Source organism: Serinus canaria, chromosome 2 (genome assembly GCF_022539315.1).
Source record: "Serinus canaria isolate serCan28SL12 chromosome 2, serCan2020, whole genome shotgun sequence".
Lineage (NCBI taxonomy): Eukaryota > Metazoa > Chordata > Aves > Passeriformes > Fringillidae > Serinus > Serinus canaria.
The window spans coordinates 130522426-130546942 of record NC_066315.1 but is presented as its reverse complement, the minus strand read 5'-3'; the positions used below and the strand labels follow the sequence as shown (position 1 = coordinate 130546942).

The 24517-nt window shown below is 38.5% G+C and overlaps 2 protein-coding genes across 2 annotated transcripts in view; both read left to right on the top strand.

Moving 5' to 3' along the window:
- Positions 1–24517, top strand: part of PABPC1 (poly(A) binding protein cytoplasmic 1) — a 688709-nt gene that overhangs the window by 255549 nt on the left and 408643 nt on the right. The gene's annotated exons all lie outside the window — the stretch shown is intronic.
- Positions 1022–24517, top strand: part of RGS22 (regulator of G protein signaling 22) — a 67244-nt gene continuing 43748 nt past the window's right edge. Inside the window, exons 1-5 of the mRNA XM_050970364.1 lie at positions 1022–1135; positions 7350–7721; positions 10899–10961; positions 19598–19819; positions 23592–23677. Coding sequence (XP_050826321.1) covers positions 1022–1135; positions 7350–7721; positions 10899–10961; positions 19598–19819; positions 23592–23677 — 857 coding nt within the window. The remainder of the gene's footprint in view (positions 1136–7349; positions 7722–10898; positions 10962–19597; positions 19820–23591; positions 23678–24517) is intronic.

Genomic DNA, 24517 nt, shown 5'->3' with positions numbered 1-24517 from the left:
TTCACTGAGCAGACACTAAAGTTCCTAAAGTCCTGAACCAGGTGTAATGCATTATTAGAGGCCTGAAGAACACATCTTCTACAAGTGCTTTGTCTGCCAGGACTCAGTACCACAGTACCCAGCCTATATTTAGACCACTGGGCTACAAAATGAAATTTTCCTCTGGTTTGAATACATCACATTTTCCTGGTTCACATTTTGGTAGACTAGATGCTCTGGAGATGGTGGCCATAGCAACATTTTTGGCTTTTAAAAATGAGTTCTTGTGTTGCAAACATTCTCTCCTCTTTTGAAAAGATTTTTACAAAAGCAGCACTCTCATAAATGTTGCAATTTCAGTCTTCATTTTCCTTTATCGTTTTGCCCTTGTGTACTATGTTGTGATGTACAAAACCTATTACTGGATTGCAGTTACCTTTCAGCATTTCTGCTGGAAGTGTTTCTGTTAAGAAAATGTTTAAGACTCTGTATCCCAAATAGGCATAATGTGAGGAAGTAAAATGAGTCCCATTTTTCTGGTCCAAACAGAAATGCTCACTGGGACACTGTTTAAGTTCCTTGGACTTTTTCCTTGGTTTAAATAATTTTCATAAAGTAGTCTAGGGAGAATGTCATACAACACAGAATGGATATCAATAAAACAAACTAATTCTTGAAATGCTTTACTCAATTAACTTACTTAAATGTGAAACTATCCTAATGTTAAACTGCTTTCCTCCCTGAAAATATCCCTTAATTTCAAATGCTGATAATAAAATATCACAAGGGGGCACCAAAGGTTTTTCTTACAGAACAAAACTCTAGTTTTCCTTCCCTCTTTAACCCACACACATTAACTCAACGTTACAAATGCAAAATATTTTGAACGGCTTAAAGCAGTGGTGGCCATAATTCCTGCCCCCGGGAGCTGCGTACCAAAACCTACAAGAGGAGTGGGCATCCTGGGAAGCAATTCCCAGGTATTACTTCTCCGGGGCCTCCTTTACAAGGTGAAGCTGTGCTGGGCCCACAGCCAGCTACTATGGCAACCAAGCAAGATCGTGGAATTACAGACTGGCCTGAACAGTGCCTCCTGGCTCAGTTCCTCTCGCAGCCGCAGCCTCGGGTTATCCAGCGGTCTCCATGCCAGTCTAGAGTACAAAACATAACTCTTTCACACAAGTGTTGCAGTTGAAACATTTGAGAATTCATAGTTTCAGGAGGTGCAAGCTCTGGACTTTATTCCCAAGTAACAGAAAATATATTTTATAATAAAATCCAATATGATTTTATGAAGTATGAATACTGTACAAGTGCCTCCTCTATCATGATTTTTAAATGACCACAGGAAAAACATTATATGCATTTTATTCATACTTAATTGATGTTTTTAAGACTTTAGTAAACAAGAAAGGGAATACATTGACTTTTTTAAACTCAGATTGGAAAAGTCTAAGTATTCCCATGTAACGTATTTGAAACAATGTTAGAATGACAACATTTTAATTTTATTTTATTTTTAGTCTGTTTAATGAAGACTGGGTGAGAATTTGATAACTATGTGTTCTTTATTTTTCAACTAGTTACTCCTTTAACACATAAATATTTTTACAGAAGTCTGACTTCAGTTGAATATAACTACAGATTCTTTTTCAGATGATTACCAGGGAGATTTTAGTTTTGCATCTGGTAGCAATTTTAGTTAGTTTTAGTTTAGTTTTGCATCTGGAGTCTAGGAGAGCAATAGGTAGTTAGGAAAGCAAAAAACCTACAAAATAAGATGGCTGCAATTTTTGGATGCTTTTCTGCGGCATTTTGAAATCTTAAGGAGCACTTCTAGTTATGGATTCTCATACAATTCTCAGCACCTGTTAAATAGACACTGCTGTGCTCTTGAAGTGGAGGAACATGAAATATTTTCTTTTTTCCCTCCTGATTCTTTTCTTCTGCTTGATCAGCCTTCCAATCTATTTCATTATGGACCTCTACAGCAGCCACAGCAATGTAGCAAAAATATGGGAACTGGTGCTCAGTGAGATGTTTTCTCTCAAACAGCACTGCTCCTATCCAGATTTGATGCATCAGTAATATTTCACTTGGATAACTGAACTGGGGAATCCTGGGTTTGGGTGCTGCTGTTTACACCTGCTTGATAGCAAGAAAGGGAAGACCTGCATGTGTTTAGTGTTTCTTGTTGGTATTTGACATCTACTGCCAGGACATTTGACACTATGGGCATATGCTATTGCCTCTGCTGAAGCTTCTTCATTATGCTTCTTGCATTGGACCTTTGGTGGACTGGAACACCTGTTAAGGCATGATCAAGAAACTGACTTGTCAGAAACCAAGCTGTGAGTAAACCCAGAAAAAAAAGGTCATGAAATCTACTTGCGCAACTAGAAGTAGGAAGTGGTTGTACATTTGAAAAGCTTAAGTTAGCACAGCCAAAATGTATTACAAACCATGACTCCAGTTTATCTACATGGAGAAGAGATAATAGGCAATAACAATGCAATCTTTTGTACACAGTGCCAAAACTTTGGAGACATCCCATGACAGTGAAGTCTCTGTGAGAAATAACTGTCACAGTTTCTTCTGATCTGTATTATGTTTCAACTGAAAGATATGCTACATTAACTGTAGTAGGGCTGCTAGCAAAAAATTCTCTCTGCCTTGCTGTAGACGTATGCACCATGTCAATGCTTCTGTCTTGTACATGGTTTGATAGCTGTGGCTCTAGTAATTCTTTCTTGATTTTCATTCTGTCTTTGCAGAATTATTTTATTTCTAATACTTTATTTCTAATAATAATTTCTAAATATTTTCTCTATTTCTATTTTTATTTCTAATAATTTTATTTTATAACCTTGATAAATATTTTTTTTATTAAGTGTTAATGCTCCTATCCAAAATTATGAAAGGTAGTGTGAAATTCTCCTAAAGCTCTAGGAGTAATGCTTTAAGGCAAAAATAGAAATTTATAAAGAACTCAGATGACTGCAGGTGTGTATGCAGGAGGCATACACACTACTTGGCATGTAGGAGGTAGTAAGAGTACAAATGTGTATCACAAATTGCTAAGCAGTTCCTTCCAAATTCTGGTTCATCTTCCAGGCATGTCTCTGCATCCTCCTAATGTTTTTCAAGACCCATATTAAGCAAACGGAAATCTAACCTTACGTAAAGCCTTTAAATTTGATAAGACACCTCTACATTTTCCTGATGGAATAGGATTGTTATAGGAACCCTTGGGCCATTGGCAACATGGACAAGTCAAGAAGTATTCTCCAGTGACTATCCAAACAAAGACTCCTGTAGAGGTAAAGTTCTTTGGACTTCCCTCTGAAAGTCTCTTCCAGTTAAAGGTTACTAATGTTGATAGCCCAAAGCTAAGTCCTATTTCTTCCTTTTCTGTTTCTGGAACAATATAATTGTTTAGGTTGAAAAAGCCTACCAAGATCATTGAGTCCAGCCATTAACCTAGTGCTGCAAAGTCCACTACTAAACTATGTCCCTAAGTGACACATCCAGAAGTCCCTTAAATACCCTCAGGGATAGTGACTCAACTACTTCTCTGTGTAGCCTGTTCCAGTGCTTGACAATCCTTTTGGTGAATATTTTTTTCCTAATAGCCAATCTAAAACTCCTCTGGCACAACTTAAGGCCATTTCCTCTGGTCCCATTGTCTGATACCTGGGAGAAGAGATTGACCCCCAACTCACTACATACAGCCTCCATTCAGGTAGTTGTAGAGAGTGATAAAATTTCCCCTGAGCTTCCTTTGCGCCTGACTAAACAACTCCAGCACCCTCAGCTGCTCCTCACAGGACTTGTGCTCTAAACCATTTCCCAGCTTCACTGCCCTTCTCTGGACACTCTCCAGCACTTCAATGTCCTTGTAGTGAGTGGCTCAGAACTGGACACAGCACCTGAGGTGCGGCCTCACCAGTGCCCAGTACAGAGGGACAATCACTGCCCTGGTCCTGCTGGCCACAGTATTGCTGATACAGGCCAGCATGCTATTGATCTCCAAATTTATTTTTAACTACTTGCTTGTTTGCTTTTAACTTAGACTATCTTCAGGAATATTATTTCTCTCTTTCTCAAATTCTTTTGAGTGCTCATATTTCCAATAACAGTTTCCTCAGGTGTTTGCACTAATTTTTTCTGACAGCCACAGAATTGCATTAAACTGTGCCTGTAAACTGGGACTATCAGATTCAACACAGAGGCTGTACCATCACCACAGGCAGCCTCTGTGGTTTTGCCAACAGAATAATTTAAGTCATTTAAGGGGCAGCTATCTGACACTGGACTTAGTGCTTCTCTCTTGGGTTCTGACTCCCACTTTGGCACTTTTGCAGTCAATATTTAAATAGGTTTCCTAGCACCTGTTTTCAGTGTATGTGATTGCAGCTACCAGATGCAAAACTAAAATCTCCCTGGTAATCATCTGAAAAAGAATCTGTAGTTATATTCAACTGAAGTCAGACTTCTGTAAAAAATATTTAGCTATTAAGGGTATCACAGCAAGAAATGCCCACTTATATCTGAGACAGGGCGTTTCTATGGAAAATCAATAGCTGTCCCTGAGTATCTCTCTAGAACTGTATCTGCATTTTTGTTTTGAGTATTTGCTACCTTTTGAATGCATAATTAATTATGTGAAAATTCATGACTTCATTCTGACCACTGCCAGGAATCAAGCACAGGTTAGCACCTACAAACACAAGTGTGCATTTGGATTTAGTAAAGCAATTTGTCTGTACCTTAGTCTCAAGGTAGCTTGTTCATCCAGCAAGCTGGCATAGCTTATATGTGTAGTTCTTTGTGGGCAAAGCTGTCTCTGCAGTATTGATCTGCTTTGCCTGGGTAATACCTTGAAATCCTTACCTTGACGACAGACATAAATTCCAGAAATTTGTGGAAGAGAGATTAAAGTTTTGGTTGAAAGTCCAGCTCTCCAAATGAATTAAGCAGAGGAGGGAAATGTCAGCAGGTATGAAATGGACAAATTGATGTTTTCCTTCCATTTGTCTTCCAGTGCACCTTCTTCCTGTGATGGCCGTCTGACAGATCACCGTTTTCTAAAATTTCTAACAATTTTAAGCCTACTTTTAGTGGTTTTTCTTTATTTTGTCCAATGTATTATGGCTATCTCCTTTTTTAGAGCTTATTCCCCATCCTGTCTAGCCATTCATCTTTACTACAGGGTAAGATGCTTTTTTGGGATAGATCACAGCTTTGACTATATTTATGAAACATCCTGTAGGCCTGCAGGTCTGCTAAGCTAAATAATGATAAAAATTAAAATAAAATAAGAGTATGGAAGGAAAAATGGGAAAAAGGAGAATGAGTTTGATCTTTATATCTCAGCTTTACTAGCTGGTGAATTTTTAACTGGCAATGTAAATTCAGGACTGGAATGCACACAAACACAAGGTATTTGACCTAAATGTGTGTTGTTAACTAAGATAATGAAAAAGTGATGACTGCTGATAGATTCTCCATGCGAGAGTACAATGTCTATTTTCTGATGAGCTTAATCCTAAATGTAATCTTTGAGGCATGTTGAAACAGCACAAAAACCTAGGAGTTTTATGTCAAAATATACCTGATGGCAGAAGGATAGGAAAAGGACCTTTTTAAATTTTATTTTTCTTAATTGACTCACTTCCAGATTTCAGCTATTTCTGAGCTGTCTTGTAGCTTCCACTTCTAATTAAAAAAAAAAAAAAAGAAAAAAAACAGCTCGTTCATCATCTTTCTGTTGTTTTTTCTTCAAAAATTGCAAGCAATCAGGGAAGTTTAGGAGACAGTTCTACACTGCAGACTATGTATATACCTCCATCAGAAAGAAAGAGGGGCAGGGAGGAAATTAGTGGAATGAACATTAGGTTAAACATTTAAAATCATATTAAGTAGTTTGGTTATGAGGCAATCCAAGCTCATAATACAATGGAGTGCAATTCTTCTACTTGTTGGAAAGGTTTAACTTTGCATTTTATGGGTTGTTATGCATATTTCTCTTACATATACATTAAGTATACCTATTTGAAATGTTACATAGTGACAATTAGAATATGTCCTGATACACAGCACTAGGAAATTCAATGTTAACTTATTATTTGCCATGTCTTATTGAATAGAGTCTGCATACAGAAAATGTAAGAACAGTTAAAACTTCATCAGAATACTGATATTTAAATTGTCCATAGGTAACTTGTCTGAACCTTCATATTTTATTCTTTACTTCTGTTGAATATGCTCTTCATATATATATATATATATATATGTGTGTGTGTGTGTGTGTGTGTGTGTGTGTGTGTGTGTGAAACATTTGCCTGAAATGTGATATCTTGAAGAACACATTATTCAGCTTATCTTTTAGGCCTTTGAAAATACTATTGTCCCCTTAAGGACACCCCCTCCCCCAAAACCACCCTTAAAAGCTAATCACACAGATAACAATATTCCATTTAGACAATTAGAAGGAGTATAATTCTGGCATTTAGCAACTAGACCATGGTTGTGTTTGGGCAGGCACCCCCAGAGTAGGAATGCACATATGGAGTAGAGGGTGCAAAATATCACCCTATCTTCTTCTAGGAGATGAAGCCATTTTCCCCTCTCTATGGTAACAGATTTGCTGCTTTTTCATTATTAATGAAATGCTGCTTTTTCATTATTATTATCAGCTTCTGGACTTTAAGATGCAGTCCCCAGGCATGTGCATTTGTTCTGTTTTTACTTACCATGGATTCTGTTTTACTTACCATGACTTCCACCAAAGTCATATATGAGTTAAAATAAAACTTTTTTTCACAGCTGAGCATTACAAGCGGATATACTCTGCTCTGAGCAAGGGGACACAAATGATAGTTTTCTGGGAATGGCAAGGTCTTAGTGCCTTCTGGGCACTTCCTGAGCCTGGCTGATGGATTAGGCTTCTCAAAGGAGCCCTTCATGCGCCTTCCATCCATGACATCTTGTACAACGGACCCCAGCGGGATTTTTGCCAAGCTACTAAAAGCAGCGCTGGTCTGGAAACAAGCAGTGGCAGAGAACCTTTGAGTGAACTTTCATGCCAAAAAATCCTGAAGGATTTATGCAGTTCTAGGATAAGGTACTTGCTAGGTAGGATGGTTTTCAGATCCCAGTTGTGAAACATCCAAATCCCTCTGAAATCCCCAAACAGGACCCTGAATCCTTCTTTGCACACAGCTTTCGCTGACCCCACCAGAAACATGACTTTTTATTCCATGTCGGAGCCTAACTAACATTCTGGGAGCGTTCGGTTTAATTTCTTGCTACAAGCATCCTCAGATTCCTGCTTCTCAGGTATCTCCTTCGGAACTGTCCTCCCTGAGGGAGCGCGGTGCCGGGCGGGCGCTGCCCGGGCAGTGTTTGCGGCGCCATGGCAACGGCGCGCCGGCCACAGGCCCCGGCCGGGCCCGGCGGCCCTGACGCTGCTCCCGCCGCTCTCCGGGATCTCACCTGGGCAGGAGCCGCTCCCGCCGCTCTCCGGGATCTCACCTGGGCAGGAGCCGCTCCCGCCGCTCTCCGGGATCTCACCTGGGCAGGAGCCGCTCCCGCCGCTCTCCGGGATCTCACCTGGGCAGGCGCGGCCTCGGAGGCAGGATGCGCTCCAAGAGGCTCACCACCGGTACGTGGCACTGTCCCCGCAGGGCTGGGCCGGCTCCGTGTCGCACGGGGCTCGGGCCCCGCCGTGGCGGCCGCAGGTACACAGACGGTGGCACAAAAGAGGGGCATTTTGAACTGACGGGTGTAAACTTGCCCGGCAGAACTTATCACTCCGAAGAGAGAACTTTACCCCCCCCCTCAAATGGCATCACTAAAGACGGGATATTCTCCTAGAATGAATGCGAGTTGATTATTTGGGAACACAATTGTATCTTTTTAATTTTATCACATGATTTGTAATATTTACTGTGCAAAGCTTTGAGTCTCATAGAAATCTGTATTTTCATTAAACCACCAAGCTTCTAGTTATGAATTTTGCAGAGGAAAGCTGGCTTGAAGTTAACTGATATGTATAAGAAATAATATATTTAAATAATACTTGATTTATATTTAAATAATTATTGTGATAATCTTTTCATGCATGGGTCAACATTACGGCATGTTCTTAGTTTATTTTATTTCTTCAGACCAAGTTATTTTATTTCAGAATACCCAGGAGGGCTGTCATGCCTCACTACTTTTTGTTGTATTGTAGTTGAACCAGATTAACTGTACTGCTTGGATAACATATGATATTTAATATCTTCTTTTCAGAACCTCCATGTATAACAGAAGAAATGTTAGTAAGTATGCTTATAAGGCTCAGTCATTTTTTTCATCATGCAGCTATGGAGCAAAAAAGTCAAAAAACCATTTTGGAAACCATTGTTGTCTCATTTATTTTTTTGTAAGTATAGGTTACTGAGCAATTTCTTAAAATTTTGTCAGATAAAATATTTAGTTTGAAAATAAAGTTAGAAAAAAAAGTAACAGAAGGCTATGGAGAATAAAGATGGAAATGAAAATGAATTAGGATGAAGGACGGAAACAAACAGCTGGAAGATTCAACATGACAGGTTTAACAATCTCCTTACTTTGCCTTTTTTGCCCTTTGCTCATATCTCATTGTAGGATTTTCCTAAAGTTTTTCCTATTGTTTGAAAGATATATATGTTTGTCTGTTACCTCATAAGAAATGACATGTTTACTGTTACAGCTCAGGTCATGGTTGCCTATTCCCTGTTTTGGATGCCTTTGTAGCTTAGTGCCTTTGGGCACTTCCCATGTATTTTAAAGTATAAATGTGTAGATATTGCTTTTGGGAATCTCTAGATGCTGTTTTATTTATAGTGTTCATTACCATAAACAAAAGAAACAAAAGCACAAGTTTTGGACCAATTTTTAGCACACCTTAACCTTCAATTGCAATTCTAATGCATCTTTTTCTAGTCATAACTTAGACTGTGCTGCAGGAGAAATGGCATGGAAAGAAATGAAACCAAATGCTTTCTTGCACAAAAATCTAAGCTGTGGTATTGTATGTGCAACTCCCTAACCTATAATGAGCACATAAGAAAGTGCAACTGACTTAAAATGAAAAGAAGGCTTGTCTACAAAAAATTCTCCAAAAACCAGAGGAAAGTATATAATGTGTAGATGCAATAAGTAATAAAGCATACATTAATAATATCATAAGCATTTTATCTGTTAATCAACCACTGTGTTTATTTCTTGCTGTTTTATGGGACTACAGAGAATTATATCCTTAGGAAATTAAAAACATGTTACCTGCATATTCCTAAAGAGCTTATACTTCAGCCAATAATAAATTATTTTTTTAACAAGTCATTTGAAACAATAAAATATTTTCATCATGTATTATCATATCTAGTCCTATCTCGAGATTCATTCTTGTCAGTGTCAAACCAAACAGGAGGCTGACTATAGCTTGTTTCTAATTAATTTCCTTTCCTAATTGTGTTAACACTTGCAGAATTGATATTTCTAGATTTGATTGCCTATTGACATTAATAAGAGGATTCTCTATTGATTTCAAAATGGGTTAGACACTTTGGTAAATTCCCCTATTTAAGCAGTGCCCAAACATCTTTAGGTGTGTGGCACTGCAGTTGCATTGGGCCACGGGCCTGTGATCTGAATAAGGCATGAAAGCCTTGCTTTCAGCACTGGCAGCATTTTCTAGGAATGAGCTTGGGCTACCTTGCCTGTGCTGTATTAGTCACCACAGCAACCACATGTGCTAAGGAATAAATGTTGGCAGACTAGTGCCAGACAAACACCATCAGGTCTAGTCCTGACTTATCATGCGTGTTATCTCAGATTTCTTCCTTATCTGAGCACAAGCTATCTGCATTTAGGTAAAAGCACTGGGGTTTGGATCAAGATGCTGCCTGCCTGTACCCTGTGCATAACCTCTCTTTAATGCTATTCCTCACTAGCACAGTTCAATGCTATCAACTTCAGAAAGAGAAGAAAGATTTGTGTTGCAACACCTTTGCTGCTGTTGGCAAGTACATTAAATTTAAGTTCATTCTCCTTGCCTTGCAAGGCTGAAATTAGACAATATTCAGGAAAATAAAACCATTAAAAATTATTTGTCTTCATTATACTGAAGACACATATCTGAAGACCAGTGGAATAATGTTCTGGTTTTACCCTCTGTTGAATTGAAATGGGGATGGTGGAGATACTGAGTCAGTAAAAGTAAGACTTGGAGTCATACTTTTGGATTTGTCAACAGCAAAAATATTGAACTTCCAGTCTACAGTTTCTGTGTCATGTTAGCAGGATTTAAAATATAGGCATCAGAAAGGATACAAAAACACCTGCAGATGCAGGCTTCACTTCTGATGGGGGCAACAGGAAGCCTCCCAGTTCTAGCAGATTCAAAGTATGGCATGTACTGCTTGCTTGCTGAGCCAAATTATAGGTTAGTGTACTCCCTTTTAGTCCTCAAATATCCCCAAGCAGCAGCATGAGAGCAGAAGGTGGCCCTGGTGAAATATTATACTCTCCTTCTTCCCAAGTGCAAGAGAGAAAGGTACAATGTGGGGAATTTCTAGATTGTTAGCTTATGCACATTTTTTCAAAAGTTTCAGCATCTAGAAGCTTTGGTTTATGAAGGCTTTATCTGTAAATTCATTGGTAGAGGATTTACCTTCATGTGTGCATTTTAAATTGCTAAGAACCTTGGCAGTGTGCAATGGCTAGATTATAACAGTGATGCAATGACTATATTCTCAAAACTGGGAAATAATATTTTGCAAAATCTTCCATGTCATATGTCATGGAAAAATATTGTCTGAGGCAATAGTGCATTTAAATATTAGTGCAGATTATTACATGCCATGCTTTGTGGTTTTATCTCTCTATAGGAAGAATACTTAGCCACAGATGATATGCTTGTGGATTTCTTTAATGAATTTTTGAGTCTTCCGGTAAGTACCTTACAGAAATCCCTTGCATAATACAAGAAAAACCTTACTAAGATTAACTTAGTCCATCTTGGAAAATTTTATGTTTTGCCATATATCTGGATTTTAATGATAGCAACTCTTACTACTCAGTATTATTATCAGTAAGAATAGCCCAGTTATCTGGACTTCTGGGGACAGACATTCTCTTGCTCATTTACAGAATCACAGAATGGGTCATGTTGGAAAGGAGCACAGTGGGTCATCAGGTCCAACCTCCCTGCCCAAGCAGGGCCATCCCAGAGCACATGGCACAGATTTGCATCCAGATGGTTCTTGACTATCTGCAGTGAGGGGGAGCCCACCACCTCTCCAGGCAGCCTGCTCCAGTGCTCAGTCACCCACACAGTATAGAAGTTCTTCCTTGTGTTCTGGTGGAACTTCCTGGGCATCAGTCTCTGCTTGTTCCCTCTTGTCCTATTGCTCAGCACCACTGAGCAGAGCCTGGCATCACCCTCCCTTCAGATACTGATAGACATTGATGAGGGCCCCTCTTATTTGTCTCTTCTTGAGGCTGAACGTGCCCAGCTCCCTCAGCCTTTCTTCGTGAGAGAGTTGCCCCAGTCCCTTAATCACTTTTGTAGCCCTCCACTGGACTGCTCAAGGAGTTCCATGTCTCCCATGTACTGAAGAGCCCTTGACCTTCTGGCAGTCCTCTTCCTAATGCACACCTAGGCCTTCTTGGCCACAGGGACACACTGCTGGCTCAGGGACAGCTTGTCCACTTAGATCCCTAGGTTATTTATGTATTTAAATGTACATAATTCATAATTTATGTATTCTAATCACAGTGCACTAAAATAATATTAATAGGAAATGAAAAAGACACATAAATTCTTTTTTAAAAGGTGTCCACCTCTATTTCAGTGTTACCACATGACGACATAACAAATGTTTGTCCTTTTATAGTTTTCTGGCAATGTATTCAGTGATTAATTAACATTTTAGCTCAAGAAACAACTCTCTTCATGGCTTGGAAGGTTTCAAAGTTGGCACTTCCCTCCTCTTCCTCTCCCATTTGCAGCCAGAAGGTTGCAGCCTTACACTGTATTCTGTGTGCTGATCCAGTTAGAGTTAGTCCATCATAGCCAGTACCTTGTATTTAACCAGATCTCCTGTATTTTGCTCCTTTTCCCTATCAACTAGTCTGGCTCCCCACACTCCATTGAGAGTCACATGTACAGTCTTGCTCCCTCAATGTGGCAACCTCATCCAACTTCATCTTAGTAGTCTTGCCCTGACACCTTACACTCAAATCCCTTGCCAGGTGGCACAGGCCTTTTCACAGGGTCATTTGTGGCTCCCACCTGATGTGCCACAGAGTTGTCCCACAGCCTGTTCCCTTCCTAAGGCACTGCAGTCCAACAGGCTACACTACAAGAACATGTATCCATTCTACAGCTTGACTGGTAGGAACTACTGCCAGGATTAGGAGAGAGCAGAATATTTCTTGATGCTCTTTGGACCTCGAAGGAGCTACAAAATGGCTTGGTGAGGTCAGTAATGAAATAAGTTCAGTTGTGATTCATAACTGAATGATTTGGCTTACTTAATTGAACCAGACATAGCTGTCTCTCTAAGCCACATCATAGATTTGTGTAAATGTACACAGCATGGAAATTGCACTAAGGATGGTAGAATGGGCTCATTCCAAATTTTAATCCTAAAATAGAATCTGGAGGTATTAACACTCTGTCAGAGTTTTTTGCAAGCATCGATACTGACTTCTTTCAAGAGCTCAGTCTTTACGTGCTTTCACCACACTGCAAGATTCTGAAGAGTATACAAAGCTAGAGAGACACAGATGGAACAAATCATAAGAGGTAAGAAGGCTGTTTTTTCCTCTTTCTCCAACACCTCAACTCCCCCAACCCCTGCCCCACAGCTGCCTTAGGATATCTGCCTAAATCCAAGCCTAAGTACTTAGGTTTTAAACCCAGGCCTTCTTCCATGTGCCAGATTGTTCTTAGCACAGGAATACCATCCTCCATGCCTTTGCTGCTTATTTGAAAACAATGCTTCAAGTTTTCCCCAAACTGCAGAGGATGGGGTGGGTAAGAAGTTCAGCCTTTTTAGTCTCTTCATCTCCTTGGACGTAGACAAATTTCAGGACATCTGTTAGAGGCCAAAATTCTCCTTGGCCTCAGAGGGCTCCTCAGCCCACAGTCCTGGCGCAGCTCAGCAGCTCTGAACTGCAGCAATTGTCCAGGCACTCCTGACGGCTCTGGAAGCCCACAGAAAAGAGTTCACAGTCACTCCTGAGTAAACACTGTTTTATGCTGGTAATCTTGGTAGGTTTCTAAGATGACGCATGGTCTCTCGTCCACATATTTACATATCTTCATGAAAACAGATGCTCTACTAGCTATTTTTAACTGTAATGTTCTCATAATTGGTTTTATTTTCTCTTTGATCTTTTCCTAAGGATTTATCCTCTTCAGGATTAAGTTCTATTAATGCCTTGAGTTCTGTGGTTTGAATACCTTACATTCCTGATTACCCTCTCCTTCTCAGAAGGCTTCTACTAAAACAGTGCATTGAAATTTCCATTGCTTTATTCTTGTTGTGCTTATACACTGTTGCCTGGGAACAGCATTACCCAGGTGTGCTAGTAGTTAGGCAACAAGTTAAACTGAAAATATTGTGAGAGTTGATACAAGAAATGAAGGGGAGCATATGCTTATTTTAAGGGACTGCTTCTGCACTGATTTATAATGCACCATTAGCATATGGAAAATTGTATCACTGGGGACTTGCTATAATAGCAGCAGGTTTTTCATGTGGTTTTTTTTCCCTTTGATTTACAGTGTATCCCTTAAGTGATCTTCGTGTTATAATGACATTCAACGTAATCTGACATAAATATCTAGGTACTCCAAAGAGCTATATACTGTAATAAAGTGTAATTTACAGAAAGTATTTCTGAAATACATAGTACAAAAAACCTCTGGAGGGCACTTGTTGCCATTAGTATGGTGATTTCACAGTAGCAGAAACCAATTACATGACACACAAACGAGTTACACCTTCCTAAGTAACTAATGTAAAATGAAAGATTTAAGAGAAACATTGGCCTGGACACATTTCCATTTCTATGAGTTCAGGCTAGAATTTGAATCTCTGATCCATGTATTAAAAACATCCAAGGATATGTTTAGTCAGGAATGAAAATTCAGGAGTCAGAAATTTCCATCCAGCTCAGTGTTGAAGGCAAGCACCTAAATGTCAGCTTGTTTCTCCTGCACTCTACAAGCTGCTTGCTACTCATTCCATCCCAAGTCCATGCTGAGTCTTACCTGTCATTTTCCAGTTACCAGTGATCCTGAGGAAGGCACACTCCTCCTCTTTGCAACCTCAAGGAGTTGCACTGGAGACAAAAGTGCTACCATGTGCCTTAACTGATGCACATTCAGGAGATGACAATTTGGTGGCCAGTCCCTGGTTGTTGGTTTCCCTTGCAGCAGAAATCTTCTAAATGACCATAATTTTATTAACTTTAGATTTGAAGAATATTTCTTTTGAACATTGTTCTCACTGTAAAAGCTGTCCTCCAGGTAGTCTGGCATCTAGCATTTGATGCAGGTGATGATTCTGAAAACAGTTAAAACCCAAGTAACAAAGCTTGGGCCAATTGGTCTTTCTGAAGACCAAATGGTCCTGAGAACCTAGTGCTGTCACAAATAAAATCATGCTTGATCTGAGTCACAGATTACAGAAAGGGCAGAAAGCAAAATAGCAGTCCACTCTGCTGCACTGTTCAGGCTCTTCACTTATTTGAAGATAACTTTGAATAATTCCATGCAACAAATCATTGATCCAAGGCATCAGTCCATGCTCATTAGTTTCCTCTTGTCTTTTCCAGGTGGGAGGAGGGAGGCTGCAGTTGCCAATATAACCTCCTGTAAAAAGGCTTTGGCAGAAGTAGGGACCTACATGCACATTATATTGAGACTTAACCCAGCACTAAAGCTTGCATCATGTCTTTGACATTGAAGGAAGCAAACAAAGCTTTCCTGACTACTTTCCTTATTAATTGTGTGTTTACTCTAAATGTTCTTCTCTCTTAATTAGATTGTGATACGTGATTATGACTTTTGTCTTACTCATCAACAGAAGGGAAATCCTGAACTCGTTAAAGTCAGTGAGAGATTTTTCATTGACCATGTGTAGTGTGAATTTTTCCAGATACTTCATAGAACTGGTTAAATTCTTTTCTGGTGTGCACTCTTACTGACGTTTATTTATGATATATATATACTCTTCTTAAGGAAGTTTTGGCAATGCTCCTGGATGAGATCTCTAGTCACTCCCACCCTTAACCTAAGAAGCAGCCAAGCTGTGGTCATTCTGTTTCTCTTGGGATCAAACTACATTATTTGGGTCTGGGATGTGAGCATATTTACACATTTGCTAATTGGATCTGAAGTTGAGTGTATCTGAAAACTGTTAAGACAGAGAACAGTGAGATTTATATGTCTGATATCCTGGCAACATGATGATGGATGCTGTTTTGGTTTCTGTTATGGGAGGCCTGAGAGAAATTTGTCTTCCCTTCAGTTAAGTGTATAACTTCAGGTTTCAGAATTATGTATTCTGTTTATTTTTCAGCTGAAAACCATATTCAATGTGCATTTGACAGCTAAGAAATTTCTTTGCTGTCAAAAAAGTACATGCAGTTGTTTACTTATTTAATAGTATTGCTACCACAGTCTGAAAACAGCTTTTGGTTATTTGCTCAGGGATTTTTTTTCTGAGGCTAAGATTACTATAATGAGTTAAATTGGTCATACTGGCTTTGGGAGGAGAATTTCCTGCAAGTGAAACAGTTTGCAAAGTCTGTAGACTTCTTATTTGTTGGTATTCTCAAGCCCTTGATCTTATTTATTGGGCTACATTGACAATATGTGAACCTCAAGCTTCAAGGCTCCTGCCAAACCTGATTTATTTTTTCTTAACATCTTGAGGTATAATTTCTCTGGAGATTTCCCTTTCTATCTTCAAAGCATCAAAAATTGGCTCAAACTAAAGAGAATGGTACACTTAGTCTTTGCTTAGTGTATTTTACTTGTCTGTAAAAAGCCAAAAGCACTTGCCAAATGTGGGGTAAGAAAGACATTTCTTAGGATATTAGATTGGCATGGATAATTTTCCCCCTTTCCTTTGTAGTGTAGACTATCATCCACTCCTTAGCATAGGCGTCTTCACTGAAGAGATTCCTCAGTATTCCAGTGATGGAATATTGGTGGTGCCATAAACTTCTCTCATTGTCCTGAGAAGTGTTACAGGATTTTACAGGACTTGACTTCCACTAGAAAGGTTTTAAGTTTCCTAACGGGTACTGAACAGTTTCTTGGTGCGTTTTTTTTTTTTTTTTTTTTGTGGCTTGTAATGTGTGACAGTGGTTGGATTGAGTGTTTTGCCCCAAAGTTCTTCAGATACTGAAAGGAAAATGGATTGACTGATCCTCTCTCCTGTGTGATAATTGGGAAAGTGTTTCCTACAAAAAATCAGGTTCTGGGGGTGGTTTTTTGTGAGTTCCCATTTTATTTTTCTCATAACATTGTCACTTTTATTTTTGTGGTGGTGATAGATTAAGAAGATTTGGAATTCTCTCTTCTTTTATTATGCTTATAAAAACATTCTGATTTATCATTCTAGATTTTTTGAGTAAATAATCTTCTCCAGAAAGGTTTAAATTATTCTAAAATGCTTTTGTATGATAGTTTGAGAGATAGAAAGATGCTTTTTTGGGAACTTGAGATTTGTACAGAATCATAAGTTACTGCCTGGAAGAGACTTTGAGGAAGTCTGTAGTGTGGCTTCCTTCTCAAAGCAAGGTCAGTACTTTAGTACTGACTGCAGGTTGCTTGGCACTTTCTGCAGCTGGTCTTGAAAACCTTCAACAGCTGATTTCTCTTTGGACAGCCTATTCCAGTGCTAATCATCCCCAAATCACCTTTTTTCTTATAATCCAGCTGAGACCTCTGTTGTTTCAGTGTATGACAAGTGGTCTCTTGTCCTCCCACCATACCCCTCCATAAAAAGCATGGCTTTATCTGTTCAGCCATCTCCTTGTAAATACACTAAAGCTGCTGCTAGTCCTCCTAGAGCTTTTCCCTCAGGGGTGAGAGCTCCAGTCTCTGACTGTCTTGTGGTCTTCTGATGGACTTGATCAAATACGTGAATATCCTTCTTGTACAGGGGACCCAAAACTGGATGCATCCTTACTAGAGTCAAGTCTACTGGCTACTCTCAGACTGACAGAAGAAATGTGCTGCCTTTTGATGTCCCTGGGGATGAGTAACTACATCCAAACCCCAAAAGTCTGGACTAGAATGCCCTTTTTCAGTCAAGTATGTGGTGTATGAAGTCTAAGTCTTCCTATCCCATCAGTGCGTGTTCTTTTGCTCCATTAGTATATTTGTCTTATAAATGGTTGGTAGTCAACAACAAAACAGCAACACACTTTACATTTTAAAAATTGTCACTAACATCCATTTCACTTCATTAAAATCGCCATAGTTTTCTGTCCAGCTAAATAGAATAAGTATCAAAAAACCCTAGATCTAGAGTAAGTTACAAATTAATAAATAAAAGTAGATATATGTGCTAAACTAGTACTGTATTTGCTTGGTTTTCAATTTGAAAAATATGAAACTAAAACAATCTCATCATGTCTAGTCCCAAAGCCCTTTATTATGAAATTTGCATTTTGTTTGCTTTTCTTTGACACAACCGAGAGCATTTCAAATCCTTAGAGACTGAAGTACTTTGTTTCTTAGTGTACTTTCTTCAGTTTCTTTATTTAAAACTTGAAGGAATATATAAGGAGGAAAACATTTAAAGGCAATTAAGGTTGCAGAGTTAGTAACTTAAAAGCTGGTAGCAGCACAAATTAGGTTTGAAAGTAAATGAAGTGTGCACATAGCAAACTGGGAGGAGGTCTGCATGTAGGGAAATCTGCTGCACTTGAAAGGTTTGTTAGATGCTGTTCAGGACATCTGGAAAAAAAAAGCACTAAAACCTACTGAGTGCCCTGGAGAAAATTAATGCCAAAAGAGGCAGAAGGTGTCAGAGAACAAAAACCAATCCATGATTTCAGCTGAAGTTAGGTAACTGACCAGACTCATGCAATTCAATGCAGGGCCCTGAGCAGTGACGGTCTGATGTCATAGGCACTAATCGTACACTTAAAGCTCTCACTTGCTGTGTGCTTTGCCAGGCTGAGCCTCTACAGTGAGTCATTATGGGATAAGTAGGGAATGCTGAAAAAACATATTGCAGCCACATGGTTCAATTCTGGGCAGTGCTCTACAAGACATTGATCAACAAGGGGGTTTCAAACAGAATCACCAAAATAGATGACACTACCAGCATCACTTTGGGCTTATACAGGTGTGAAGAAGAATCAAATTGTACTGTAGTATATTTCTCTGTTAGATGTAGCATGTATTTAACATATTTAGAATGTATATAAGTTATGTCTGTGTGCATACATGTAATATATTAAAAAGTTCATGGAAATTAAAAATACAGTACTTGAACAAATAAAATATTCTTATTAAATGCAGAACGACAACTGTGCAAAGACCAGGTGGGATCCTGTCTGAAACAAAGCCAAAATAAGTTTTGGCACAGGGTTTAGGTATGGCCATTGTTTCCTGAGTACCTAAATATACCATGCCTTGTCATCCAGCTGAGTGCAGAGATGCTTATATACTCTATATAATACAGAGTATATAATGTACATATGTCCTATATAATCTCCTATTCATAACTGTCATGGGTATGCTCTATGACTTCTGTAAAATCCATCCATATTTTTCCTCTTCATTTCAAGTAAGAGAATTTGAAAGATAGTCTTTCAGGGAAATACCTGATACCAGAACTTAAAAGATAAAATATGGTTCTGTTTTAGTGTGTACATGTGCAGTGGGGCTTTGTGATTTGACAAGTCACATTTGCATGGCCAAAATTGGAGTTTAGTCCATCTCATCTATTATACAATATTTGACTGAACTAGTGATGTATAATAAAATTTGCTACAGGACATGGGTTTTGGTAGTTGTTTGGGCTACAAGTAACAGTATGGAGACAAACCTTTCCTACATATGAAAATATTCAGATTGATCCTCCTAAAATGCATCTCACATTTAAAAGGTCAGTTTCATTGCTAATTGCCTTGATTGTTGATAACAATCAACGGGAGAATAATACTGTAGATCTGATCCTGTAGGTGAGTATTTCTCTGTAGGACAGTTACTAAGGTCACACTTAATTATATTTTCTAGACTTCAATGTACTGAATCAATTATTTACATGTGAAAAAGAATGGTCTGTGATCTATAATTAATTCAATTGTTGACAATTAAGCATTGCTGAGATAAAAAAGTAGAAATGGTTTGGAAAGCTGTACAGCAAAAACAAGAATGCAGAAAAATTACTATTTCAGGCCCCAAGAGAAAGAAGCCTCATAATGCAATTTTCTATTCTGTAGGATGCCTCTATATGATAAAAAGTAATTTGTTAAATGACAGTTGCCTTATTACAGTAATTTGTTAAATGACAGTTGCCATAAACTTTCCTAACTTCTTTTGTAGACTTTTGCCCAGCCAGTGAAGTTTAACTCTGATGTTGGGGCTTTTGAAGTAGTTAATTGTGCCCCACGATGCCTGGAAAGCCAGCCGAAAAAAATTCTACATGATCAAAAACCTCCAAGCCCCATTTATGATGTTCTAAGCAAGGAAAAGAATGATGGGCAGCTCTCCAAAATGCACAGTGCTTCTTCAGCCTTCAGTATTGATCCAAATTACAACACTATGGTAAGAATCTTATAGACCCTGAGTTTATAGTTAGATCTTACTGTAGAGATACTGGCAATCGTTTCTGTTGTGTTTGGCTTGGTAGCTTGGGAAAAATGTTAATTTATGTTAGGAAAACAGTGATGGGCCAAATTATGCCCTGTAATGCACATGTGTCTAGCAGACAAGTGAATGGAATTACAGATGCACATCCTGTAGCACAGAATTTTGAAGATTCTGTAGGGCAGGGTTCAGCTGTGTGGTCTGAATACTTTTTAATATTAAAAGAAAAAATATTATGACAACAGTTACTTTACTAGTGATCCCTGGAATGTGCAAATTGACTGAAACTAATGCAGCTCAGTCTTTCCTTATTAATTAATTTCCTTGTGTGGCTATGAGCTCATCTGTGGTCTGGCAACACATAAGTCTCTCTTCCATTAATTCCTAAAGGATTTACATGGTTAGCATCAATTGAAATGGCCAGAAAAAATAATCTTTGGCAAGAAGAGAGCTAAATTAATGGAAAGATGGGTTGGAATTTAGGAAAAAAAAAAAAATCTGGTTTCAGGCTTGCTTAGCCAGTATCCGTTTTGGTATTCTCACCTGCCTACTTCCAGGGCCATCTTCAGCACCAGATTAGGCAGGTTAAAATCAGTTGAAGCATCTTTTGCACCTGGGAGAATACCAGTCGGTGTAATTGGATGTGGGATTTTACCTTTAAACAACAGATTTCAAGGACAAAAAAAGTGTTTCACTAGGATGCCTGGTTTATTCCTTTCTTATTTTGCATGGATGTGACTGATGTGTCTTCATTTCCTTTTATTCAAGGCCAGTCTAAGGTCTTGCTCCATTTTTTTCAGTGCCTGCTCAAAATTATGGCACAGCTGGAAAGCTGAGAGAAAAGCAGGGAGTTGTAACAGACCACTGCTTTTCCCAGTATAAGATTAATGATTTTCAGAAAAGAAAACAGTGTTGAGAGAGGTCAAAAGGCAATGATGTTTGACAAAATGATACTAATGTGATACTGCAATTATCTGCATTTAAACTGGACAAATGATAAAAAAGGAAAAGGCTCATAGACATCCCAACCATGTTAAATAATAATTTTCACAAATACTTTGCTTGAGAGCACAAAAGCAGAAGAGCTATTCTTGATTTCTTATTTGCTCTCAGTATTAAACTAAGGAAATGCTGCGTGTTTGTGCAAGTGTGGCTTACAATGCTCTCTGGGCTAACCCCCCATCATTACCACTGTGGATGGCCTTTCTTGAGCAATTCAAAGCCATTTCACTAATATTTTCTTCTTTCATGTGGTCTGGAGAAACAGGGCTTCAGTATAATTTAAGATTCTATTTCTTTCCCTGGGATATTTTCCATAGATGGGAAGCATTGTAGCCTTTTGAGGAACAGAATGCCTGAGTACCCTTTCTTCTCCTTTTGGGGTGAATGGGTGATATTTCTTCTTAATTTTGATTCCTCCTTTACTTGATGAGTAACTTAGATACCTCATCCAGTTCAGCTTGGTATCTTAAGTCTGAACTGGAACAAATGGCCTGTGTAACAGCTTGCCCCAAATGGCTACTGCAACTACACAGGGTGAAAGAAGTCAGCTGCATTTGTTGCACTACAGTGACTGCACCAGGAGAAGCCACCCCAGATCAACTCTATCAAGCAGTTCTGTTCAAATCAAGTAGGATTTGATCTTTCAGCTGTCAGATGATGCTGTCTGCTTTGCTTTGGCTGCCTTCACACAAACTAAAGAGATTGACACTTGTTTTTAAATGTTACATTGATTACAAAAAGTGATCATCTTTGAGTGATTACCTTGATTGATCATCACTGGCAGGTTACTTATGAAAAGGAGTTATGGCTGGAAAATCCTAGTAGGCCTTTCAGGCTATGGCCTGAATTTAAACACATTTTGACTAAGAAATACACACAGTGGTATTTTCCTCTGTATTTTTCTTACTTCCCTCTCAGATTGTTACAAATTTCCAGATAAGCAAACGTTTTCTTCATGTGTGTTTGCACGTTTGCAAATCATTGATATGGAAATAAGTAACTTCTAATCCATAGTCAATATCAATGGTGTGAAATACATTGAGAAAAAAATCTATGTAGATTTGACTTGTGTAGGACTTGTGTAGAATTGATCACAACTATGGAAAGAAACTGGCTGGCATCCCACATACCTTACTTCAGAGAAACCCCAGTTCAGCAAAGCACTTAAGTATGTTTTTAACTTTAATCAAGGGAAGTTAAACACATGCTTAAACTTAAACATGTGCAAAAAGCTTTGCTGGATTGGGTCCTAGCGAGGTCTAAGGCTGATTGGGTAAGGAAACTAACCAAGGTAACAAACTCCATCAGATTAAATGTAGCATCTTTCTCTGGGGATGGGGAAGGAATAAAATTTTTTTCCTTCTGATATGACATATAATTTTGTGTACCAGCCATGTACAGACGTGAGCATGTTATGAATCATTCAGATAAAAAACTGGGCTGTAAGTCAGTAAATGCATAAATATTAAATGCCAAAATAAAGAAACTATCTTCTGTGTTTCAAAAAAACTTGTCAATTGCCAAGAAGAAGCATACACTGTGTGGTTGGGAGTAATTAGTCTCCATCTCCACAAATTACATTGTATGAGCCACTGCCAACATAAGCTTTCCATATTTTGAAATATTTTCTTCTCTCTAAATGAAACCACCCACTTTCTGAGTAATTCAGATTTTTTTAATCCCCTACAGATACGTATGAGGCAGAAATAACCCTTGCCCTGAATGGAATATTAGCTCATGGAAAGAAAATTCAAGCTGTGATCTACAAAAACTGGTTACCTGATGTAACAAGTAGTATCCATCCTTGCCCAAACTTCACCTGTTTTTATGGACAAGGGTAGTTACTACGTTTTTCAAAATAATTAGTCTCACCTTCAGTAAAAGGAAAAATACACCTCAGATGAATAAAACAGATCATCCCCTAAGAGTGGAAAAAGTACACTATTAAGAAAATACTAGGAAGGGCTGTATGTAATTTCTGAGGGAAGCAACTATGGATCATTGTGGCCATAGTCAGAGATCTTGCTCTTACTTCATTGGAACTAGCTGTCTCAGTGTGACTTGCTGCTCAACGTTTCCCTTTCACCCCCCAAACTACTCCTTGGAGGCTTCAATGAGGCACTGAGGCTTAGACTGCCTGAGCAGAAATTTGTTGTGGCCCCACATCATGCCACGCATGGGTTTCCACTATGAGAATTACTGTGTGCAATGCAGTTATGCAGTGGTCCGACATAAAAGCATGAGAGGTGATAACTAATTGGATTTCTATTTGTTTGATTTTGGTTTTAATATCCAGAGCTTTCTCATTCTGAAAATACAACTTAATTTAATGTTCCTTATTCTTCAGATTCTTGAGGAAAAATAATAGCTATTATTTATAAAATGTGTCAAAGTCAGAATGTAGCTGTTTCCTGTTGCAGAAAAAAATTGTGCATGTAATTTGCATTTGAAATTGTGCAGTAAAAGAATGATTCATACACACATTATTTCTGAAGAAAAACCACTCATGATTTGTTAGAAAAGTTGAACTCTTATTAGGTGAAATCAGGTTTAGATCATTTTAGCTTTTAATTGGAAAATAATTGTTCCAGCATAAAGGTGATGTTCACTCTGTATTTGTTTTCCTGAGACAATGCTTCTGTAAAAGGGGGTTGTAGAGAATCAGTTACGTGGCAAGTAAGTCAAGAAAGTAAAGAATTGCAAAAATTTGGCATTTCTTTTTTAATAGCAACTCGATCAAGAGCAAGCAATTGAGTGGATTAAGAAAGAAAGGCTTCCAGCATTTCTAGAAAGTGACTGTTACTTTGAATACAGGTATTGCAATCTTTTATGCTGTCTTTATAAATTTGTACGTTTTCCTCTTTTGTTTAATTCATCTTGGTAGTATTCTTAAAGTGGTTTTGCCCTCTCTTGTCCTGTTTTCTTCATTGTAATATTTTAGTGACCTGGATAAAGGAAAGTTAGTGACTTTTTTCACTCATCATGCTGTAATTTTCCTTAACTATGAATTACATCCTATACTACACCATTACAAAGGAAGTAAGAATGGGATTTACTGATTTCTAAATCTCTGTACCTCAGAGATGTCATGTTAGCAATGCATCTTTTGCTAATCAATATGTAAGCCATATAAGTAGAAGTTACAAGTCTATGAAATTAATTTGGAAAAAACCAGGAAGTGGTTTTTATTTCAATTATTAGTTTAGTGTCTTTGGGGTCTCTATCAGAGTTTAGCAAAGTCCTCTGTAGGATGCCATGGCATATCTGGATGATTTACTGTTACAAACTTGCAGTGTTTTTCCAGATGTCTATTCAGCAGATGTTCAGAAGATCTAGTGTGCATTTTTGGGAGGACCTACCTCTATATCCCTTAAGGCTGTATCTAGATGCAGATGATCGTAGCATGTTTTAGGGGTCCAAAAGGAGAGGCAGCCAGGAAGTTTGGTTCACAAAACTCATATTTGCTGATTGTAATGCAGAGTGGTTACTGGGGTATAGACTCATACATTTGAAAAATAGAAAACATTTTTTATTTTTGATAACCTGGAAACTGCACTTAAGTTCAAGGGGGAAAAGTGTGCAAAAAACAAGCAAACTGTGAGAGTGCTGAATTATACCTTTGTTAACAGCCTGCTTTACACATATCTGGGCCAC